This window comes from Truncatella angustata (genome assembly GCF_020726525.1).
Source record: "Truncatella angustata strain MPI-SDFR-AT-0073 chromosome Unknown BKA67scaffold_8, whole genome shotgun sequence".
NCBI lineage: Eukaryota > Fungi > Ascomycota > Sordariomycetes > Amphisphaeriales > Sporocadaceae > Truncatella > Truncatella angustata.
Window position 1 is genome coordinate 9,149 of NW_025763388.1, and position 16,506 is coordinate 25,654.

A 16,506-nucleotide genomic window follows, 5' to 3' on the forward strand; every position below is an offset into this window, starting at 1 on the left:
GTCGACTTTTCTTTTTAAGTATTATTTAAAATAATAAATTACCTTATTTAATCTTTTACTCGTAATATTTTTATAAATACGAATTATAAATTATTAATAATTTTATTATAATTTTATTTTACGTATAATACTTTTAGTCGGCGTATTTTATATAATAGTCGTTTTAATATTAATTTTAATTAAATTATCTTTAAAAGTGAACGAATAATTAATAAAGGTCCGTAATAACGATAACGTATCTTTATAAGTCTTAGTATTATATTGATAATTCTTTATTTACTTCGGCTAAATAAGGTTCGCTAATAAATTATAATATAAGCTAATTTAAAAATAATTTATATTTTAGTTTTTCTTCGAAATAAAACGTATAGTTTTAGTTAATAAATATATAAAGTCTGAGTTAATACTTTGTATATTATATTATTTTTTAATAACGTTTAATTATCTTTAAATATAGCTTTTAATACTTACTTATCTTATCTTATAACGCCGAGGTATTACGCGTTATTAAAGATTTAATATAATTCTTATAGAGTATAAAATAATTACTTTATAAGGATTATAGCTTTATTTTCTTTAAAAGTATTCTTAGCAAGTATTATTAAAAAAATTATGTTTAAATAGCCTAGTTTATATAGAAGAATCGAAGTTTCGTGATATAATGCTTTTAATAAATTTCTCTTTCGTATCGTTCGGTATTTACTTTTATACCCGAAAGTTTTATATTATTCTAAAGAGTACTATTTAAGTCGTATTTAAGTTTATCTTTTAAACGGGTTACTTCATTATATTTTTAATTAGCTTATATATATTCTTTTAAATTATAATACGTATCTTTTACTTAAGTCACTAGTTATTTTCGAATTATATAAAGTTATATAACTTAAAGGGTATTATCTTTAATCCCTTTTATTAAAAGAGTACGTTTTATAATCGTCGTTATAATAAAATGTTTAAAATAAGTTTTTAAATAATAATTTAATACGGGTAATTACGTTAACTTATTATTCTCTTACATTAATTGTTTTAATAATTAATTAAGCTTATTTTCTTTTTTAAAACAGATATAAAGTTACCCTTTCTAAGTTATTAATATTTATTAACGAAGTAACCTTTTATTTTGTAATTATAATGTAAAAAAAAATTTACTCTTCTTTATTTAATAACGTCGAGGTTTATAAGTTTGTTATACTATTTATATAATATTTTACTTAGTTAATTATTTCGTAATTAATTATTATTACTGCTTTTTTTATATTTATTTTAAGCTTTTAATAATTATCGCTTTATATAGTTTTAAAAGAGGTTTACTTAGATTTAAAAACGTATTTAAATATAAAATCTCTTTATTTATATTATATAATGCGTTTTTTTATAATTTATGTCTCGTCTAAGTTATTAAAAGTCATTTTAAGTTTTTTTTCAAACCTATTATAATTAACGAATAATTCGTTGTTAGGCTAGACTAACACATGGCTGGCCCTAAGCCAGCCATGGCATTGGCGTGAGGCCAGCCATAGCTTTGGCTAGGCCAATGCCACAGATAGGTTGCTAGACATGCTTTATATAACACTCTTCTCTGACCACACGTTGGCCATGCTAACATGCCTAACATTCGTTAACATTGTTTTCTCGAGTTATTTCGGTGTTATTATTAAAATAATCTTTTATAATAAGTTTAAACCATTCAAGTACGTCTTTTCGGAAGAGTCTTGTAATATAAAGTATTTTATTAAAAGGCATAACGATTTTATCGCGATAAAATCGTAAGTACGCTTTATATTAAGTAGGGAATCCTTAAACATTTCCTTTTTTATTATTATATACTTAAGGTGTTAATATCTTATATTTATTATAAGTACGCGTAATTATTAAAGTTAGGGTAATAAGTAATATATTAGCGATTTACTTTATAAATTATAAATTATCGTCTTTAACTTTAATATAAACGGCTTAAAGTTAGTTATTTTAAACTTAAAGAGTTATTATTTACTCTTAAAAGGCTTTTATTATTATTAATATGTCGGCTCCTTTAATAAGATTATTAATAATACTTCCGTTTCGAGATATTATATAATATTCTTATATAAAGTATTATTTAATGCTTTTCGCGGATAACGTACTCAAATAAAAGTTATTAAAATGTAACGATTATATTATTAAGTTATAAAACTATAAATAATATAATAAGTTAAGTTAATATTAATAAGATATATTAATTATAAGAGAAAACTATAAAGACAAACCTTTGAAATAAAATAAATAATAAAGGTTTATAAATGTAATTATTAAAGTAATAATTATTTATTTATAATAAGAAATCCGACCCTTTTTATATTTATTTATTCATTTATTAATGTTCTTAAATTACTTTTAATTACTTTTAATTACTCGTAATTATTTATAAGTTATAATAATCTTTTAAGTTAAATTACCTTAAATTACTAATCGTCTTAAGTAAGCCTTTATATATTATATTACTATTTATAACTTTACACTTATTAGTTATTTATTAAGTGTTTTTTATAAAGCTTATATAAATCTCTTTTCTAACTTTCTTTAAGCGTTTAAGTCCTTTTATCCGTAATAACTAACTAATTAACATTAATTATTCTTTAGTTTAATAAATAATTAAAAGGAAAATAGCATTTTATTAAGATTTTAAAATAAGGTAAATATTATTAAATTTATATCTAAATAAAAGCTTTATTATTATATAAATTCAATATAAATATTAATATTATTTAATTTATATAATAAAAGTTATATTAATAATTATCGTTAAGAAAACGATTTATATTTACTTTTATATATAAAAAGAATATAAAAATAAAACATAAAAACATAAAATATTAACCTGTGTTTTTATAAATATAAATCCGTTAATACTTAGTAATTTTAATAACTTAAGCTTTTATCGAACGTGCCTTTTTTATTTCTAAGTTAACTATTTTTAAACTAAGAAATTAATTAAATCCTAATACACTTAAATAATAAAGTAATAAGTGTTAATTATATTATTATAATAATAAAAGCCTTTTTATTTCTTTTTATTTTATTATTTCTTTATTTTCCTTTCTTTTAGATTTTCTTCTTTTATTTTTCCTTTTTATTTATTTCTAAAACAAGTTATTTCAGTTTAACTTATTATTTAATAATTAAAATAAAATAAACATTTTTATTATTAGTTATTAATTTAATTATAATTAAAACTAAGACTAAGTTAATCAATATTAATTATAAGGGTATTTAATTAACCTAGTCTTAGTTATAGATTTTTTAACTAAAATTAATTTAACTAAGATTAAGACTAATTTAATCTTAGTCTTAGTCTTAGTCTTTATCACTTTTAATTTAACTAATTTTAAACTTTAATAATAAACGAAGCTTATAAAGTTCATTTAATTATTAACTTAACTTAAAAGCAGTTATAGTATATAAGTTATAAGTTATTAATTATAACATATATTATTAAAAACTTCGGGTTTAAATAAGTTTCCGTTTTAAAAGGGGGTGTTTTTAAAATAATAGTCGAGATAATTAAAACTTATAATTATATTACTTAGTTTTTATAATTTTCTAAAACGCGGTGACGAACCCTTATAAGTAAGTCGCCTTTAAGATTTATCCCTTGAATATTAAAAGCTCTTCCTGTATTAGAAATACTATACTAGTTGATTTCTCGTCGCATTTTAGGTGTATTTGCGAATACACCCACAAAATCCGGCAGAATGTGGCTAGAGATAATGGTTTTGGCATAAGAATTCCTCACTAGCTTTTAAAAGAACTGTGCTAACGTTGTGAAGTTGCCGTCGTACTCTTCTAACCCATTAACGAATATGACTAAATTCCCCTGACTGAGATGAGCTGTCGATATCAGAAGCAAGGCAATACATGTTACGAACGAGGCCATTACATGGGCCGCAGGAAAGTCCTCAGAACGCACCAACAAGAAGAAGGCTTGGCAAGCAGCATTGTGATTGGACAAGGACCACAATGAGGACACGTGACCCCTCAGCCGTGATCAGTGATGATCAGTACAGCGGCACTGATCAAAGGACTATGAGGCTCAGCCATGATCAGTATACCTCCACTGATCACCAATGAGCAGAACTATCACAGTGAAGGAATGAATGGATATAATAAGGATGGGGTTTCCTACTCTACATAGACAGTCATTACTTCAGTGATCAATCTAAGCATCTATCTTACCCATAGGTGAAGCTCACGCTTTGACGACTACACTTGTGAATCTCTTTGCTCAGTATATTCCTGAAGGTCTATATCTATAGTCTTCAATTTCGTGGCTAGCATATCTTGTTAGCATAAACCCCCTTGCATTCTATTATTTGTGGTTGTGCAACCCGATAGTATAATCGTCACAATACACATCTCAATGGTAGAAAGTAACGATAGAGTCTCATATCTATTGCCTTTCACTGTAGTTGACTCGCATTGACATGTGTAACACTATTGGCTTTGTAATGAATACCAATGCAGTGAGGGAGCCGAATTAACAGACGATGAGGACACAAAAAATTTGCATCACCTAGTACCACATAATTAGCTTGCTTTATACAGTATGATAAACCACTCATTTAAAGCACGGAACTTATAAAAAGCCTTCAATATGACTTGATGAAATTGCGCCAGCTTGCTTCGAGTAATAAACTCCGGTATCTGGCAATCCCACCGGCGTGGAGAAGACGCATGACGTTACGATTTGGGTTACTCATACTGGCTGAAGAAGGCGAGTTATCTTCACGCGCCAGTTCAACAAGTCTGGAACGATCTTCTGTATGATATTGCGCGCACGCGCAAACTCAAGCCCACCACAGCCATGCATGACAAGCAGTCCAGCCTGCGACACTTCAGAGCAAATGCTCACGGCAAAGCTCACTATAACACTTGATAATGTAGTCCCATTTGTCGTTGTAAGGATTCCTCTGTAATAACAGAAGTGTACAGTGGTGTTTTGATGCTAACTGAACTGCAGGTACAGTGATCGTGCTTAAGTGGGTCGATATGTCTGCCTCGAATTGACCTAAATTAGCATATTCATTGTCAAGGTGTTGCTAAATAACGTAGCTAGGAGTTTCTATCTACACGTCTACAGGTCTTCTTATTATCGACTGCACTATGTTCTACGTTTATCAGCTAGCATTGATTCGATATGAGGGAGGTAGAGGCGGAGGACGATGGGGACAAGGCAGGAAATTTTTGCGAATGCCAGGAGACCGGACCGTCTAACGTAATGGTCACAAGTACTTATGACTTTGTTGATGTGGCCGAGACTGAACTGGCAATTTCGCCAAATGATCGCGATTGAACACAACATCTGATCATTATGTGTTAGGCATGTTGGCATAGCCAACGTGTGGTCAGAGAAGAGTGTTGTATAAAGCATGTCTAGCTACCTATCTATGGTATTGGCCTAGCCAAAGCTATGGCTGGCCTCACGCCGATGCCATGGCTGGCTTAGGGCCAGCCATGTGTGGGGATCAGGTCCAGTTTACCGAGAACGTGGTTGCCGCCTCTATTAAGTATGAAACCAGTCGTGGAAAGATATTAGCTCAGGCTTTCGAGAAGTTTAGACCTATGAAGAGAAAGTGGAAGAAATTGACAACAATCCAACCTTGGCGCTCGATAACCAAGGGTCTCTGCGAAATATATGCGAGTCACAAGATGCAATAACGGTGTATTACAAGATTTACTTTAATACTACGCTACTGTGACTTTGATAAAATGCTGGCAATTTTGTGTCAAGTCACCGTACATCCTTCCAGGGAGTGAACCCATGGGCCAGCAGGAAGTTTCGGTAAGGTTGGGCACGGAGACTTCACACCGCATGATATGTATGTGCGTGACCATCAAAGCCCCCTACCCCATAAATGTGATCGGACAGCCAACATAAGGACACTCAAATCCAAGGCTATTGCTTTTCTTCACACTGGCCAGACAACTGTCGACCCGCGAATACTGGAGTCTCTTTTTATCGGATCCAAGTAGGAGTCGAGCTGGCAGAATGGGCGTGACAAGTCTACTGGGCCAGTACCCAACTTGGAGATGTAGACCGTCTACGAAGTGTATTCATGTGAAACCTTTCTTTCCTTGCTTGGTTTAACTGGCACTGGCATTGCCCGTCGTTTGCCGCTTTCCCCGATAAAGCTTGGGAGTTTGACTCACATGGCAAAGCCTAACCATCTTACCCACAAGGGCGACTCGATATTCGTACAGTAAGTTATCCTCGACGTATTTTGTTGACTTTCTTACGAGTCGAGCAACTCCGCTTCGTTCTGGCCTGGCAACTCACCAAGGGCATTAGCTGAGATTCGAGAGGATTTTGTGCCGCTCCTTGCATCAAATCAAGGTCAGATGAGGCATGGAAGTCTTGGATTGATGGACGAAGACATTGGTTGTAGAAAGCGACGTGAGCACTAAATACCTCTTTAACAGCTTTGTCGTATTTCTTGATTATAGAAACTGCTTTTGAATCAGCCTCAAGAACCCTGGCTTGAACCAACTGTCTTGTATTGGCTTCGAATTTCTGCTAATAGCTGATTGCGTTTCACGACGGCTTCCAATAACCGCGGATTTTTGTTGACTTCATCTAGCTGTTCCTTAGAAAACTTGGTGGAAACCAGCCTATTCTAAGGGTTTCTTCCAATCGTTCGAATCAGATTGTCCTATAGCGTAACGCCAACGTACACGAACGAAATATTTCGATCTACTCCGGTATGTTGTGCCGCCTGTACGTGGCTGATGTTCCGCCCATATGATCCGTGATCGGAACACGCCCCTCAAGTATATATTCTTCATTAAGCCCTTGCTTAAAGCACGGCGCAGGTCGGATAGCATAAGTGTGCTGAGGTAGCCACAGGATTTGTCGAGATGCACAAGAGCATATTGGGCTTAATGATAGTCGTATTTAGTTTCGAGATGGCCATAGGCTGAAAAAAAGAAATTCACAATAAATTAAAAAAACCCTTACCATGCACTCGGGTTACATGTGTAGAGCGATCCAACCATGATGTTTCGGAACACGCAATCGAAAAATGTCTCCCAAGCTTTGGACAGGCAGTAGGGCTTCACCGGCAGTCGCCACAGTCAACATTGCCACCACGGGGTTCTCCTTAGCTTCCTCGTCCAAATCATATTTGTGCTTCAAGACCTGTTGAATGAAACATCAATGTTAAAGATGTCGATATCTACCGTCAAATCAACACCTACACCCGTCAAGTATGTCGGGACCGCGTTATCAGGCCATCCTAAGATACCGCATGAATGAAGCTCAAAACTTTCTAATAGCTTATTACCGCGGACAGCTTCTTGATCTTGCCATCTTTGAATCTTTAGCCGAGACAGCCCTAGAAAACTACGGAGTTTGCGTTTACGAGTTGCTTGATTAGCTATGCTTGTAATTCTAGGCAATAGCTTTGTTTACTAGTTAAGAAAACTGGCGCACAGCTAGAGGACCTTACTAACTAGTCTAGGTTCAAGTCTCCTTTTAACGACTTAGGTACACCTCCGTCTTAGGCTTGGAGGGTTTCCTCTTAGGCCCAACCGCTTTATATGATTTAATCTGATCCCATAGCTCGCTGTCGACAGTCGTCCGACTTGTAATCGCCTGGCGGGTTTTCGTATACATGTGCTTCCGACCCAGACCAGTCGGGTGTCAATAGCCGCACAAACATAGATGTAGACGCGCTTCGTCTTGGATGACGAGGGAATCGACATTCCGCACGCATTGTGTGAGACACAATGGACGTTGGGTGCCTGGCATTGATTATACTCCGCTTTGCCAGAATAAAGCTCACGAGAGAGGTAGAGGAATCGCAACGCAGCATGTCAGGATAGACTAACACACGGTGCTGGCCGAGGGCTAGCCATAACATTGGCTACGCTAATGCCATTGATACGTAGTTAGGCATGCTCTATATAACACCTTTCTCTACTACAGTGGCTTCGCCAACGTGCCTAGCGCAACAGAATATATTAAAAGAAACCGAATTAAAAGGTTCAATGAAACATCTATTATAATACAACTATGTATCTTAATATAATATAAATTTCCAACTATGTGAATGTTTTACTTTTATATGCATAAAGTATAATCACGTGACTTCGCGTTGCATTTTGAAAATGCGCGCGTATTAGTAACGCGATTTCACTTCAGAACCCACCTCTCACATATTGTGCCTAAATATGCTCCATTTATAATAACCATCTATCTATGCCGTAAACACATTTTCTTTCAATTCCCATAGCACTTTCTCCTCTGTCTATATTGCGTCTACCATGCGACGTTCTCAACGACTTAGCTCTTCCGGTAACAGGAGTCGTTATTTCGACAATGACGTCGATGATTCCGAAGGCTCGGTGGCCCCACTGAAGACCGCGTATCAGAGAGTCAAGCCGAAAGCTAAAACTGTACGCGAAGGCTCACGGTCTAGTGACGTCCAGCTCGGCGATGCAGACATAGATACTAGTTATGATGAGAATAGCTTTGGATCACATCCCGCCCTGCCAAGGAAGAGGGGCCGTCCTGTAAAGGTCAATCCCAACAAGAGGCCGGCCGATAATCATGACGTCGAGGTCGATTTGTCTCGGAAGAGGGGCCGTCCTGTAAAGGTCAATCCCAACAAGAGGCCGGCCGATAATCATGACGTCGAGGTCGATTTGTCTCGGAAGAGGGGCAGAGGTCGTCCTGCGAGAGTGACTGATATTGCTGTAGCAGGGTCTGGTTCAAGGCGAGTCCCCACAACCAAGACTGTACCAGAAGACGACAACGACGAAGCAGACGAGAATGACAGCGATGGCGAGTCTCCTCAGGTTGAGTTCATTCCCCTACCAAAACTACGTGAAACTGGCGGAATCGACTATGAGCCGCAAATCGTCCACCCCAACACGATGGTATTCCTGCAGGATCTCAAAGAAAACAATAAGAGGTCATGGTTAAAGAGTAAGATCCACCCCCTCCAAACACCAAACCTTGGACTTAAGTTAATTTACACACAACAGTGCGCGATCCCGAATTTCGGCGATCATTGAAGGATTGGGAGTCGTTTGTCGAGACCCTTACCGACAAGATAATAGAGTCGGATGAGACGATTCCTGAGCTCCCCTTGAAAGATGTCATATTCCGTATCTACCGGGATATTCGCTTCAGTAAAGACCCAACGCCTTATAAGGTGAGTTGCATTGCTGATACGCTGGCTCGCGCCGTACCTTATCTTTGCCTTGGCCTGGCCGGCCCTGCCCAGCCCGAGCTCATGCTAACTCACAAACAGCCGCACTATTCCGCAGCATGGTCACGCACTGGGAGGAAAGGCCCATACGCTTGTTACTATGTTCATTGCGAGCCTGGCAGCTGCTTCGTAGGAGGTGGCCTCTGGCATCCTGACAAGGACGCTTTGGCAAAGCTACGAGCCAACATCGATGAACGCCCCCACAGACTACGACGTGTCCTCATGAACCCCAACTTTCGTAGGGCATTTCTACCCAAAGCAAACAACAATGAGGCCGCGGTCATTGCGGCCTTTTGTCAATCCAATCAGGAGAACGCACTGAAGACTAGACCACAGGTATGTCTGGATGTGGGCCATCTTATACTGGTAACCATGTCTATCTTTGCCACAGTAGGCTAATCGTGACATGCAGGGCTTTCATCCTGAGCATCGAGATATCGAGCTATTGAAACTACGCAATTATACCGTCGGGCAGAAGATCAAAGATTCTGACCTGACAAGCTCCAACGCGCAAGATAAGATTATGGCGATCATTGATCCCATGGTTGAATATGTAGGGTGTTTATTCCCCAATGTTGCTTTAGCTTTTGCTCATGCTCCCTAGGTCACATTCCTAAACTCAGTCGTTATGCCCGATCCTAACTTCGATTCGGATTCCGATCAAGACGACTAAAGTAGTGCAAGCGGCGATCCGGAATGACAGCCATATCATTTATGAGGTCTCCTTCTTCCGCACCTGCAGGCTTGACCGTTATATTGGATATGCTCTCTCTGTCCGGTATACCGATAAGTCGCTTCGACAGTCGGCCTTGTTTGTTTTCAGATAGTATTATCGGATGATTATTTGGAGCTACATTTTGCCTGTATCAATGCAAGTGGTGGTCTCTGACCCAGCACGTCATTTTGTCAAATTTAGGGAGACCGAATCATAATGGATACCACCATATGAGGGGTTGTCGCAAAGTCTTGTATTGCTGTCGGGAGTGAGACCATGGCCCAGGTTTCAAGTCCTTCGGACGAGGTACTACCCGGACGCAGACCGTGCGATCGATTGGGCAAGTGTCCACAGACGTGGCGGAGCGAAGATGCAGATACTGGGATGCATTCCAACTTGAAGACCAAACAAGTGGACTGTAGGCCAGTGATATCCCGTTGACCAATTTGTCGGGATGATAATCAGTTGCCCATGTTGGGTGTCGGCCACCACCAAACTTTTACTTACCATATTCGACGCGTATATAACCAATGAGAAAACACAGTACTCAGCTGAACTTGGTGCATGGCCCTGATTTCTGGACTTTTGCCCTTGTAGTACGAACATTCTTCAACTTTCAGACAAGTAGTTAGTAATAGAGGACTGTCGGCCATTATGGTTTGTTAAGAGACATCATATGACCACAAAGTTTGCGAGCCTGCTTTCAACATCCACGCTGCAGTTATACTGCTGCCTGTTGTTACGACACTTGCGTCGTATGCGAAAGCCGGAAGATTGGTGACAGGTCAAGGCGCCAATGATTAGCCATAATGCGGAATAGCTTAGTCCCCTAAGGTTAGGGGATGCAACTCTCATACGTATGGCGCCGCGCAATTAAGCTAGGCGCTCATCCGTCTATTCTACGGTAGCTGAGAGTCGGCTCTGCAAACGATTGAACAAGCTGCTTGTATCTGGAATCGAGGCATAGATTATTAGACGCGCTGGCAGCGAGCCGGGGTATCACGTCATGAGCGGATAAGCGGGCTGGTCTCAAAGACAACACCGAACTCCGAGAGCCTTGTTATCAACACCGACCAGCAGGATCCGTCGCCGGATATGTTCAGATTTGGTATCCGTAATATATCCAACATAGATCGGTGTTTCCTTCGTGTTTTTGTTCCTATCCGATCTAGGCCATGTCACTCTTTACAAGTCCATATAATATGTGATATTACACAATCGTTTGACGCGCAATCTCCTTGTCATCGCCATTTCATTCCTGCTCATATCAACCTACTGGCAGCCCAAGTCACTCTCTCCTACTTTCAGATGCACATAAAGGAGGTCCATGTATAAATGGGACTCTGAGATACAGAGTTGATCCAACACCACCCGTTTCCACACCATCCAAACGACCATCCATCACGCCCTGCAGTTCATCTGATAGCAAACACGAAGACAATGGATCGCATTAGTAGTAGTGCCCACAAGATCGATGAAACATTACCATTGCTGGAAAATGGTGATGGAGCACCGAAAGCCTCATTTAGGAGACCACGGCATAGTAGAGCCACCTCGGCGGTCTCGATTACCAGTATAAACGTGCCCAAAGCCCGGGATCCTGACACGATCGTGGCCATCGCTTGTGCTGTCATCTTCGTCTTATCGGGTTCCGGCGGCTTTTTTACTATCCCCATGACAAGGATACTCGAGGATAGGTTCTGTCGGGAGTATTACGACAGCATAAGCTCGAGCCCCGGGCCCATCGATGAAGAGCTATGTAAGGTGGATGTCGTGCAGTCGCGGCTGGCATATCTCTTTGCTTTGAACTCATTCGTTGGGGCACTCTTGGGTTGCTTCGTCGCAATGCCATGGGGCTTAGTTGCAGATCGGTTGGTCCCCTACTCATCAGCTCACCAAGAAACTGTCGCGGCAGCAAATACTGATAGACTCTAGACTTGGCCGACGGCCCGTATTCGTGCTCGGTCTGATCGGCATGACCCTAGAAACGATCTGGCAGATTGCGGTGGGTTGGTTCGGCGATGCTCTACCCATTCGACTTTACTGTCTCGGGCCCCTCGCAATAATCATCGGCGGAGGCAACGCAGTGTTGAATGGCACCATGTGTAGCTTGATGTCAGACGTTCTACCCGAAGCAGACAGGTACGTTCTCATACCTCGGAGCATTGCTCAGGGCGTTTAGATTCCATAACTAGACAAGCCGCCGCCAACCATGCGGCAAGGCCAGCCCACCTGAGGATATGTATTCCTTCTGGCCCAAACGCCAGATAAAAGAAAAAGAAAAGAGTCAGAGTGTCAAATCACGGGCTGTTGCTGACATGTTTATAGGGCTATCGGATTCATGCGGGTTCACATCGCAAGTATGCTCGGGAACCTCTGCTCTCCCATGATTTCCTCAGTCATGATGCCGCGGGTAGGTCCCTGGCCATTGCTGTGGCTATCCGTGGTTCTCGGTACCCTGCCAGCTGCTGGCATCTTATTTGTGCCAGAAACTCTCACTACCAAGGCAGCAGCCACGGAAGACCACGGCGACCTGCGTCCAGACTTACAGTTCAGTGCACGCTTGTCTCGTTCGCTGGTTGAACTGAGAGATTCGCTCTCGATGCTAAAGAACCTGTCCGTCATTCTACTTTTGTTTGGGTCCATCACTCTCACGCCAGTCATACTGTGCACACTACAGTTCCTTTCGCAGTACGTCTCAAAGCGTTATCATGTAAAGCTGGCCTATACGGGTTACGTTCAGGGCGCATACGGAGGGGCACACATTCTCTTTATTCTCTTCATCATCCCCTACGCATCCAAGCTGGTCTTGCGATCGAACAGTCCCAAATGGATTCGCATGGCCAACGAGCAGCAGCGGGATCTTGCATTCTTAAAGGGGTCCTTCGTGGCGGTTGTCCTGGGTACCTTCGTGATGAGTGTTTCTCCCTCGTTGCCGGTCTTTGTTTGTGGACTCTTCGTTCTGGCCCTGGGATCAGGCGCGGGGAGCTACATTCCAAGCACACTGGCTTTTTATATCGACAAGGAGCACCGGACTCGTATGTTCAGCCTGGTGGGCATCGTTCAGGTCATGGGAAGTCTTTACGCTGAGCCTATGTTGGCTGGTTTGTTCACCCTCGGCATGCGGATAGGAGGTATTTGGATTGGATTACCTTATCTGGGTGTTGCGGTGCTTTGTGGTGTAGCGTTCTTACTGCTTAGATTTGTACGGCTACCACGAGAGTGTGACCGTGGTAACAGCGAATACCACCGCACCGCCAGTGATGAGATTGTACCATAGAATTCGTGTAAATTACGTTTGATATATATGATAGCCATAGGAGACGCCCACCGTGGCTCTTCAGCGTCATTCGGATGGTCTGAGCGACATCCTACCCCAGAAGTTCAGGACAGGACAAGCGATAGAAGAGGTTGGGTGGTTGGAGGTTGATGCTGTGGCCAATCACGGATAGAAACATTGCATAGAATTGTCTTCTTAAAACCTAGTCTGGTCGCATCAAGCACAATTATTCATCATGCCGGTTTCAACCACGCAAACGCAGTGGCTGAATATCATTGACTTTGATGCTTCCTAAATACACGAACTCCCTAATCATATCCTCGGCAATGCGGGCCCTAGCTATACACGAGCCACTGTTCCAGGGCTCATAGCCAATTGTGGTGAATTCCATGTGACAGTCATGACCTTGCATACGGTGCTCAATCCCACGTGGTGTCCATAAACGCCTATCGCTTCCAGAACCAAAATTACACAAACTAGTTAATCCGACTCATCGTCCGCTGAATCCCAAATAATCGGCGGTGGTTCTTGAATGTCGCCATTCAACAAGCTATCCGGGAGCATCTGGCTCTTGGTTGGAAACTGCGAAGACCGTAACGAATGATGGCTTTGTCGATATGCCGTGGGACTGCTCGTCTCTGGAAGTCGGAGGGGCGCAGCCCGCCGTGCACCTATCATAGACGGCAATGGCACGGACTTCTCGGGGGACACCATAGGGCTTGACGTTGAAACCTGACTGATGGTCGTGGCTTGTGAGGCACGTAGGTCCCCACGGCCCTTTTGACTGTGTGATCTTGGCAGAGAACGAGACGAGGAGGCAGAAAGGGTCTCGGGCAATGCTGGTCTAGCGAATGCACTGCCACCTCTTGGAGTGCTTCTCTTCCGAATAGTTCGAGGTGGTGACTGACTCGAAGGAATCACCTCTGCATGATCCGGCGGCCCCCCTATTTCCGTTGCATGACTCATGTCACTTCTGATCTGATCCGCAAGTTCTTGGGATTCCGTAACATCTGGGCTGCTGTGGATGATGTCCTGATCCGTGTCACCATCCCATAAGGCACATCTAAGATTCGACGTGAGTTGACCTACGACCGCCGGAGGCACATAGGAGAACTTTTGTGGGGCGGCCGGCCAACCATTCTGCTTCAGGAGCTTCAACGATACCGGATTGTTAAGCTCATACATGTGAAGAACTTCGTAGGCGAACTTGGAACGCTTCATACCCTTATTGAAATCGGCATTGCCAATACCATCTCCACCTATCTCCCCAGCGGTTTTTGGTGGACCAAAGATGCACATGTATCTCAACTCGCTCTTCGGTCTCGTGATGTATATCCAGACACGATGGACGGACGCAGGGAATTTCCAGTCGCGAAACTCATGCGTTTTGGTTCGTGCTACCATGTTCTCAACGTGCTGGCCATAGATAGAGATGATGATGTCGGATTTGTCAGTAATCGGGCCCGTGGCTTTGATAGTCTCCAGTGGAACACGCTGACTTTCTATTCCTTGCGTCAAGGCTTGAGTGTAGTCCTGGTGTTCTTTGGCGGCGATTTCATCCGACCGATTGTCAAGCTTTTCTGTTGGGATATGTTCGATGATTTCATCTTCCGCCTGCACTGTGATGTGTGTATTGCTCGTGGACCCATATCTCCCAACGGCTCCTTCTTGACGTTTGGTATCTTCAATTGGCGGTGTCCTAGGCGATTTGGTTGTGCCGAGCTCTAGACTGGAACGATCCCCCGAAGAGACAAGAAGGACTTGGGTCTCTACTCCAACAGAATATTGCACATGGCCCTCGTCTTCAACTTCATCTACGTCTACATCTGCATCTGTAGCAATGATGATTTCATCTGCACTACTCCTGCTCCTCGTGAAGCGCTCTGGGGTGTCAGCTACGGAGACACCAATGTCGTCTTCCTCGTTCTCTGTATCATCGAACTCGCCATCTGAATCAGGCACCTCCGAAAGTGGCTGTCGCTTCGAAGACTTCTGGGACGCCGGCTTCGGGGACTTTGGTTTTGTCCTCCCTGGCGTAATGTTCTCCTTGTCTTCCGGAAGCTCAAAACGAAGCTTCTTTACAGGGGTGACCGTTCCTATGGGCATCATTCTAACTTTTGCCTTGGGCGTTGGCGTAACAGGCGAACTGTGAGTGGTACTACAGGAGTCCTGGATGACCTTATCCCTGGGCATCTTGGAGGTGCCTTTCAAGACGGATTGCGATGCAGCGATGTTGGCGGACTTGTTCTTCAGAGGCGAGGGTTCTTTGGCAGGACTATAACGCAATAACAATGGTGTGGCCGGTGATTGAGAGGATGGAATTTCTAGCTTGGTCATGCGATTGGAAGGTGTGACCGATCTGGCCGCAGCTGACAGAAAAGCCTGATGTCCAGAAGCACCCTCTTTCTGCTTCTTCTTCTTCGGTGTCTCCTTGATGATGCCCAGATCGTCTTCGCCGTCCAAGTCGGGAATGTCCCAGTCATCATCATCCTTGCTGGTACTAGACAAGAACTGTGTCAAAGTCTGTGTATGGAAGCTGCTTGGCGCACTGGGGGCATCGCCCATGGTCCTGCGCCTCTTGCTGTCCCGCGGCTTCTCGTGCTCCTGGTCATCGTCCACATCGCCCATGGTCCTCCGTCTAGTTGAACGGCCCGACTTCTTCTTCGCGCGCTTCTTAGACGCTACCGGGGATGGGTCTGCTGCACCAAGGCCATCCTCATCATCGCTCAGAAGTTGCAGCTCTTCTTGAGCGGCTGACGAGACAAAGTTCATCTGGGTGAGCGTTTGGTCCATGCGTTTGGGAGCAGTGCGGCGGCCATATGTCTTGATATGGCGGCGACGGCTCGGAAAGTGCTGCTGCTTGGGCTCCGAGACTTCAGCCCTGTACACCTTCGAGGCCTGCGGTTGGCCAGCAGCTCTCGTTTGAACAGGCATCGTAGCCCTCCACGACCACTGTTGCGGCACCTGGCCTGCTCGTATATGACTAAAGTGTCGCGGCACTGTGTACAATCTCACTCCAGTATGTATCCTACAACAACGGGCGTGAAGAGAGTACGGTGAGTAGTATCTTATCACCGGACAGGCCGGTTTGCAGGTTGCTGAACGTCTGGTGCTTACAGGGATGGGATGGGATGGGACGAGATGCGGGTTGGGCTGGCACGCGTCTTGGGGTTCCGAGCTAGCATCACGCGTCAAACTGCATAAACCCATTACGCCACCCCGCTACATGAATAGAGCCCACCAGTCAGTGGGCCGAATCACGT

The 16,506-nt window shown here is 42.2% G+C and overlaps 3 protein-coding genes across 3 annotated transcripts; 2 read left to right on the top strand and 1 right to left on the bottom strand.

The window, feature by feature from the left end:
• Positions 1-8,298: 8,298 nt before the first annotated feature.
• Positions 8,299-9,921, top strand: BKA67DRAFT_539188 (uncharacterized protein; the record flags this gene model as incomplete). Its single annotated transcript, XM_046100593.1, has 5 exons — positions 8,299-8,962; positions 9,022-9,191; positions 9,291-9,584; positions 9,643-9,801; positions 9,853-9,921. The coding sequence occupies 5 exons, from the start codon at positions 8,299-8,301 to the stop codon at positions 9,919-9,921; spliced, it is 1,356 nt and encodes a 451-aa protein (XP_045953823.1).
• Positions 9,922-11,075: 1,154 nt separating this feature from the next.
• Positions 11,076-13,284, top strand: BKA67DRAFT_577111 (major facilitator superfamily transporter). The gene is made up of 3 exons (XM_046103612.1): positions 11,076-11,834; positions 11,899-12,105; positions 12,292-13,284. Exons 1-3 carry the CDS (start codon positions 11,404-11,406, stop codon positions 13,241-13,243), a joined length of 1,590 nt encoding a protein of 529 aa, XP_045953824.1. The 5' UTR covers positions 11,076-11,403; the 3' UTR covers positions 13,244-13,284.
• A 138-nt stretch (positions 13,285-13,422) lies between these two features.
• Positions 13,423-16,460, bottom strand: BKA67DRAFT_577112 (uncharacterized protein). Its single transcript, XM_046103613.1, has one exon. It carries the CDS (start codon positions 16,451-16,453, stop codon positions 13,724-13,726), a length of 2,730 nt encoding a protein of 909 aa, XP_045953825.1. The 5' UTR covers positions 16,454-16,460; the 3' UTR covers positions 13,423-13,723.
• Between the last annotated feature and the right edge of the window lie 46 nt (positions 16,461-16,506).

What these genes read in the sequence shown, in the direction of transcription:
- BKA67DRAFT_577112 (XM_046103613.1), bottom strand. Translation starts at nt 16,453, where the DNA reads ATGGGTTTATGCAGTTTGACGCGTGATGCTAGCTCGGAACCCCAAGAC.
- BKA67DRAFT_577111 (XM_046103612.1), top strand. Translation starts at nt 11,404, where the DNA reads ATGGATCGCATTAGTAGTAGTGCCCACAAGATCGATGAAACATTACCA. An exon ending in TGGGGCTTAGTTGCAGATCG is followed by an intron (nt 11,835 to 11,898) that starts GTTGGTCCCCTA and finishes GATAGACTCTAG; the next exon opens with ACTTGGCCGACGGCCCGTAT. An exon ending in GTTCTACCCGAAGCAGACAG is followed by an intron (nt 12,106 to 12,291) that starts GTACGTTCTCAT and finishes ACATGTTTATAG; the next exon opens with GGCTATCGGATTCATGCGGG.